This window comes from Ascaphus truei, chromosome 7 (assembly GCF_040206685.1).
Source record: "Ascaphus truei isolate aAscTru1 chromosome 7, aAscTru1.hap1, whole genome shotgun sequence".
Lineage (NCBI taxonomy): Eukaryota > Metazoa > Chordata > Amphibia > Anura > Ascaphidae > Ascaphus > Ascaphus truei.
In genome coordinates this window covers 99,486,414-99,494,442 of record NC_134489.1, presented here as the reverse complement: position 1 = coordinate 99,494,442, position 8,029 = coordinate 99,486,414, and the positions used below count along the sequence as shown (strand labels likewise).

The following is an 8,029-nucleotide window of genomic DNA, read 5'->3' as shown; positions in this document are numbered from 1 at the left end:
CCTCGCGGCGCCGAGTGCCCAAGATGGCGGCGGCCTGAAGGACCCCCTTCCTCCCTCGCGGCGCAAGTGCCTAAGATGGCGGCGGCCGGAAGTAGAGGAAGGGGGGGGTGTCACTGCCGCGGAGTTGCGCTGTCCCCGATCACGGTGGCTGCCTCCCTGCCACTGGGCGCCGCCACTGCTCCTGCACCTCACAGACCTCAGGGGCGCCACAGCCGCACCACCCTCTCCCGCCTGGAACACACCTCGGCGCGCCCTTAACATGCCGGTGGGGGAGCAGAGCAGTGGCGGCCGCAGCGGGGCTGACTGTCCTCACTCCCCCCTCCCTCCCCGTACCTCCCTGTCACCTCCCCAAAGGTTCCTCTCCGCCTGAGGTGTGGGGGATGCCGGGACGCTAACTATTTGCATGCCGCTGCCACGTGAGGTATGGGAGGTGCGGGGGGGGGGATGCCGGCCTGCCCTCTAGCTTCATGCCGCCGCCGCCTCTGGTATGGGGGGGGGGGAAATGTCACCCAGTCACTCACTCCTCACCCACTCACCCACCCAGTCACTAACGCACTCACCCACCCAGTCACTAACTCCCACCCAGTCACTAACTCCCACCCAGTCACTAACTCTCCCACCCAGTCACTAACTCACCCACCCATTCACTAACGCACTCACCCACCCAGTCACTAACTCACCCACCCACTCACTCACTACTCACCCACCCAGTCACCAACCCAGTCACTAACTCACCCACCCAGTCACTAACTCACTCAACCACTAACTCACTCACCCACCCAGTCACTACTCACCCACCCACCCAGTCAATAACTCACCCACCCACCCAGTTACTAACTTACCCACTCACTAACTCACTCACCCACCCACCCACTCACTAACTCACCCACTCACTAACTCACTCACCCACCCACCCAGTCACTAACTCACCCACCCACTCACTCACTACTCACCCACCCAGTCACTAACTCACCCATCCACCCAGTCACTAACTCACTCAACCACTAACTCACTCACCCACCCAGTCACTAACTCACTCACTCACCCAGTCACTAACTCACTCATTCACCCAGTCAATAACTCACCCAGTCACTAACTCACCCACCAGTCACTAACTCACTCACCCACCCAGTCACTAACTCACCCACCCAGTCACTACATACCCAGTCACTAACTCACTTACTCACCCACCAGTCACTAACTCACCCACCCAGTCACTAACTCACCCACCACCCAGTCACTAACTCACCCACCCACCCAGTCAATAACTCACCCACCCACCCAGTCACTAACTCACCCACCAGTCACTAACTCACCCACCCAGTCACTAACTCATCCACCCACCCAGTCACTAACTCATGTCACTAACTCACCCACCCACCCACCCAGTCACTAACTCACCCACCCACCCAGTCACTAACTCACCCACCCACTCACTAACTCAATCATCCCACCCACTCACTAACTCACCCACCCACCCAGTCACTAACTCACCCACCCACCCAGTCACTAACTCAACCACCCACCCAGTCACTAACTCAACCACCCACCCACCCAGTCACTAACTCAACCACCCAGTCACTAACTCACTCACCCACCCAGTCACTAACTCACCCACCCAGCCACTAACTCACCCACCCAGTCACTAACTCACCCACCCAGTCACTCACCCACCCACCCAGTCACTAACTCACCCACCCAGTCACTAACTCACCCACCCAGTCACTAACTCACCCACCCACCCAGTCACTAACTCACCACCCAATCACTAACTCATCCACCCACCCAGTCACTAACTCACTCACCCACCCAGTCACTAACTCACCCACCCACCCAGTCACTAACTCACCCACCCACCCAGTCACTAACTCAACCACCCAGTCACTAACTCACTTACCCACCCACCAGTCACTAACTCACTCACCCACCCAGTCACTAACTCACCCACCCACCCACAGTCAATAAGTCACCCACACACCCAGTCACTAACTCACCCACCCAGTCACTAACTCACCCAGTCACTAACTCACCCACTCACTAACTCACCCACCCAGTCACTAACTCAATCACCACCCAGTCACTAACTCACTCACCAACCCACCCAGTCACTAACTCACTCACCCACCCACCCAGTCACTAACTCACCCACCCACCCAGTCACTAACTCACTCACCCACCCACCCACCCACCCACCCAGTCACTAACTCACCCACCCATCCAGTCACTAACGCACCCACTAACTCACTCACCCACTAACTCACCCACCCACCCAGTCACTAACTCACCAACCCACTAACTAACTCACCCACCCACACAGTCACTAAAAGTCACTAACTCACCCGCACACCCACCCAGTCACTAACTCACCCACCCAGTCACTAACTCACCCACACACCCAGTCACTAACTCACTCACCCACCCAGTCACTAACTCACCCACCCACCCACCCAGTCACTAACTCACCCACCCACTAACTCACCCACCCACCCACACAGTCACTCACCCGCCCACCCAGTCACTAACTCACCCGCACACCCACCCAGTCACTAACTCACCCACCCACCCAGTCACTAACTCACCCACCCACCCAGTCACTAACTCACTCACCCACCCAGTCACTAACTCACCCGCCCACCCAGTCACTAACTCACTCGCCCATCCAGTCACTAACTCACTCACCCATCCAATCACTAACTCACCCACCCAGTCACTAACTCACTCACCCACCCAGTCACTAACTCACTCACCCACCCAGTCACTAACTCACTCACCCACCCAGTCACTAACTCACTCACACACTCACTAACTCACTCACCCACCCTGTCACTAACTCACCCACCCACCCAGTCACTAACTCACCCACCCACCCACCCAGTCACTAACTCAAGTCACTAACTCACTCACCCACCCAGTCACTAACTCACCCGCCCACCCAGTCACTAACTCACTCGCCCATCCAGTCACTAACTCACTCACCCATCCAATCACTAACTCACCCACCCAGTCACTAACTCACTCACCCACCCAGTCACTAACTCACTCACACACTCACTAACTCACTCACCCACCCTGTCACTAACTCACCCACCCACCCACCCAGTCACTAATTCACCCACACAGTCAATAAGTCACTCACCCACCCAGTCACTAACTCACCCACTCACTAACTCACCCAGTCACTAACTCACTCACCCACCCAGTCACTAACTCACCCACCCACCCAGTCACTAACTCACCCACCCACACAGTCACCAACTCACCCAGTCACTAACTCACCCACCCACCCAGTCACTAACTTACCCACCCACCCACCCAGTCACAAGCTGAGACCCCGCTCACTAACTCACTTACCCGCCCTCACTAACTCACCCGCCCGCTCACAAACTCACCCACCCAATCACTAACTGACTAACTCACCCGCCCAGTCACTAACTCACCCAGTCACTAACTCACCCACAGAGAGAGGGCAATGGGGAGCAGAGATAGGGGGTGAGTGGACAGAGAGGGGGAGCGGGACCATTCAATCCCGGGCAACGCCGGGTATATCAGCTAGTAGTAAGTAAAATGGGGAGTAGAAATGTAAAATGTTTAGGTGCATTGTAGGATCAACAAGAGACCTCTTCACAGATGTAAATGTGCAAAGGGCTTTTAAAAATAATAATATATTTTCTTTCTGCAGGTCCCGTCTTAATGTGTAGAAGTAATGAGAGGTTTCAAAACCTCTGCATGTGAACGCCATTACATACTGTATACCGTATGAAGAACCATGTTATTTATTATAAGGTGCCATAACCTACACTACAGTATGGCAAATCTATACTTCAAGGTCAACATGTCTGGCAGAACTTTGCAAACTTCAAATATGAAATTCTACCATTCGTGTATATTAGTTTTTACTCTGATTTGGCGCTTTCCGAAACATTATTTACCTTTTGGTGTTAGAATGCGGTAGCTAATTATCCATGTGTACGGCAGCCTGCGGGCAGGGCGGGCTGTTATCTTGATGCGGAGCTTGGTCCGTGCGGGCAGTCTTCCCTTGTCGTGTTCAAAGTCCAGAGCTATTCAGTGAAAAACAGAGGGGCAGTGAGGGGGAGGCTTTCGTTGGGTTTATATACAGTTTGGGGGATGAATGATGTTGCCTGATATAATCATACTATGTGGCCTTAAGATCACGCAGACTTTTGTGGCTTCCACACATAAAAAAATAGAAATACCTTCGCCGTGTCAGATGAAATAGTATGTTCCATGCATCTGTGCTCATTTTTAAGAGCAATGGCAGTGCAGAATACATTTTTTATTCATGCACTTTGTTTGCATAGTGACTGATTTATTTTTTATCTTTGAGCTTCTATGCTGTCCTATCTGTTTACTAGCCACTAGCTAAAATCCTGGCTTGTGAGAAGCCCTCAAAGTAGGGTGACCACATTTTTCCTGGGACAAACCAGGGCAAATTTCACGCAAGTGCAAACGGCGAGCACCAACCGCGCATGCGCAAACGGCAAGCGCCCACCGCGCAGTCACACGAGCAGCCGTCAAGCGTCCATCACGCATGCACATGAGCAGCCGGCAAGCGCCCCAACACTCTAGTGCAATTGGCATTTCCGGGCTGCGCATGCACAATGGGCACTTGCCAGGCGCACATGTGCGATCGGTACTTGCCAGCTGCTCGTGCGCATGCGCCAACATCCCAAAAAACGGTGGCATTTAAGAAAAAATTCGGGATGTCCAAAAAAAACGGGACTGTCCTGGCTAAACCGGAACATCTGGTCATCCTACATCAAAGAGAAGCCTCTTGTATGACAAATGGACGAAAGGCAAAATTAAAGGAATCCAGGTAGATATGGTCTGCAGGACTTTGTAGCAGGGAAGTGCTCAATTAAACAATGTACTGCAGGGCTTTCACAAAAGAGAAGACAGAGTTTCAGCCTTTTTACAGGCGGACGTTGCCCACCGATCGGGTCATTGATGACATCATCTGGGTCACACGGCCCGGTAATATCCTGCTTGGTACTCAGTGCGTAGTCAAGGGCGCAATCTCCGTTATTCGACAGCAACAGGTCACATGACTGAAAGGTGCCAACCAAAATGTTTCCCAGGTCCACCTGCTCCTGCTCTGTCTGAAGACAAAAGAAAAGATTCTGTATGTCCAGGTGGGGAGGGCTACGTATTCTAAGCAGTTGTCTATATCAAGGGGGCTCAACTCCAGTCCTCAAGTCCCCCCAACAGTTCAGGTTTTCAGGATATCCCAGCTTCAGCAGAGGTGGCGCTCAATCAGAGGCTCAGTCATTGACTGAGCCTCTGATTGAGCCACCTGTTCTGAAGCAGGGAGATCCTAAAAACCTGATCTGTTGGCGGTGGGGGGGAGGGGGGATGCTTGAGGACTGGAGTTCTGCATCACTAGTCTGTATAACCCCTGATATGTCTAAGCAATAGATGGGCTGTTATACATTATGGGTAGATAATTCAATGAAGCTGCAGACCAAATGCCTCCATCATAATGATGTATTACGATAGTGTAACTTGCAGCCGGGAATAGTGATTTGCACTTGGCCCCTCCGATACTAGCGCTTGCGTCAACATTTCCTTGCAAAATAAAGACGTTTAACTTCCAGTTTCTATCTGACGTTGACATTAGGATATCAATGCGAACAATGGGGCTTTGAATTACCATCTGACAATAGTAGGGTAAAAGTTCTTCATACAGAAGATAGCACAGCAGTGAGGCCGCAGTTGGAACTTCTCTGCCCTTTTCCCAGTGGTAAGTTCTATGAAGCCGTCTGCTGACAAGTATTTTAAATCTATCATTTTCCAGCTTTAAAGCATTACTCTTGTTTTAGTGTTTTGCTTTTACTTAGAAAAAATACTTTTTACCCACAATGTATTTAAAAGTATCTATCATGCCCATCTTGTCCCTTCTCTGTATATGCACAGGTCTTCCTTAAGTCTTTCTTTCTAAAGCTTTTAATGTACCATTTCTCTTCAGACCCTCTCCATTGCCTTTTCTGGAGATGTGACCACCACTACTGGATCCCAGGTGAGATCTTACTAATGAACACCTTAGGAATCTAAATGATTATCTCGGGGACAACTCTTTAAATTGTGTAAATCTGTTTTGTGGTTTTTTTTTAATCATGTTGCCTACACAAGAATGGGTCTCTCTTTGTTCTTCCAGCTCACAGGTTGGCACTTTGCCTTCCGTATAACCCGAATCCTTTCCATACATGAAGAAAGGACCTCAGGGCTCCTAAAAGCATGTTTTAAAGCTAATCAATCCTGACATTGTCTATGGATTCCTTTTTATTAAATTTTACTACAGGTTAAGAAACAGAAAGAAGGAAACAGATAGTCGGACGGATACAATCTGACCAAATTATGTTCTGATGTTACATTTTCCAAAATGTTAGACTTTGGCCCCAATAAATATGCTGTGAAGCCATCTTCCCCTTGATGGAGAAAATGTAATGCCATTCATTTGAATGGAGCTAAACCCTTCTCCAGCACAGGGAACTTGTCTTCACAGCATGGGCTTTGCTGCCATCCAGTATTATTTGTTGGTCTTTTCTAGTTATTCTAACTCTGTTTACTGTTTTCCCGCCCGCTTTGAACAGTTCCATCCTTTCTCTGCTCTCACTCCCCCTGTTCTGTTTCTCATGTAATAAAGTATCACTTACAGAAATGGTTCCCATGCAGCCCTCTCCACTGATACGAAGGATGTGGCGGCTTTTCTTGAGCGGTACAGGGCCCCCCTCAGCTGCCCATGTGAGCACAGTGGTTTTAACAAAATAATTTGTTTCTTCTTGTGGCACAAAGGACCATGTCTGAGCCTGTAAAAAATAACCACGAGTTTGCTTCTCATTGACATGACTCATTCATATTTCAAGGTTATGTTTTGGGTCCTTGTCAAGCGACAGGGCCAGTAATAAACACGTCTACTAAAAAATACATTTTAAACAGAAGGGGAAACGAGAACAATATGTTCCTGCTAGTGATATTGTCATATGTTTATTTCGGCACAGAATTCCATGCCAGCTTCATTACAATGCACAGACTAAAAGAAAACTGAGCGCTTCTGGTTACGGCTCCTTACCATGGTCTCATTGGGTCTGATAACCCCACAGAGTGGGCTGACAGAAATGAATGGCATGTCTGAGTGTTGTATCTTCCACTCAAAGTGCAGAGGTAGCCTGGAGCAGTTCTTCAGAGAATAAGAGCATTCGGACTGGGTCCCCACACAGGTGGGCTTAAAGAAGAGCTTTCCTTCCCCTTCCAGGAGGAGCTGAGCGGTTTCTGCACGAGAGAAGAGCACGATTTCCTGCAGGACAGAAAGAGAGAGAGAAACAGGCGAGTGATGCAGAGTCGACGGACAACACGATATGGAATGAGAGAGTAGTAATGCTTTGTCATTTTAGAACAGTTATTTTAGCGGGAATACCCTTCTCTATGGAAGGAGAGCATGGTGTGCGACATTATTAAGGTCAGAGGAAGTTTCCTCAAAAGGGGAAATATGGCAGAAACGTGCAACGCTCTGCAGGTCAACTTTAGATGATGTGGTTAAGTTGGTGCCAAGCCCTACGTAGGAGTTTGTAACACGACAATGATAATTTGGACGTGGCAGTCATGTTAAGTGAGTGGAAGTGGATAACCATTTTCTGCTGGAGTGGTACCTAGTCTATCAACCTCTTTCAGTGAGTATGCAGCTTGCCTGGGTGTAGTCAGGGCAGTCGTTGTGCTGTTTACCTGGGTGTAGTCAGGGCTGTAGTTGTGCTGATTACCTGGATGTAGTCAGGGCTGTAGTTGTGCTGATTACCTGGATGTAGTCAGGGCTGTTGTTGTGCTGATTACCTGGAAGTAGTCAGGGCTGTTGTTGTGCTGATTACCTGGATGTAGTCAGGGCTGTTGTTGTGCTGATTACCTGGATGTACTTAGGGCAGTCGTTGTTCTGCTTACCTGGGTGCAGTCAGGGCTGTAGTTGTGCTGATTGCCTGGGTGTAGTCAGGGCTGTAGTTGTGCTGATTACCTGGCTGTAGTT

At 49.9% G+C, this 8,029-nt stretch overlaps 1 protein-coding gene across 1 annotated transcript in view; it reads right to left on the bottom strand.

Moving 5' to 3' along the window:
• The window catches only part of CFAP65 (cilia and flagella associated protein 65), a 95,410-nt gene that overhangs the window by 71,535 nt on the left and 15,846 nt on the right, over positions 1-8,029 (bottom strand). The window contains exons 14-17 of the mRNA XM_075610068.1: positions 7,088-7,312; positions 6,672-6,824; positions 4,952-5,117; positions 3,930-4,058 (exon numbers count right to left, since the gene is read on the bottom strand). Of these exons, the coding sequence (XP_075466183.1) occupies positions 3,930-4,058; positions 4,952-5,117; positions 6,672-6,824; positions 7,088-7,312 (673 nt within the window). The remainder of the gene's footprint in view (positions 1-3,929; positions 4,059-4,951; positions 5,118-6,671; positions 6,825-7,087; positions 7,313-8,029) is intronic.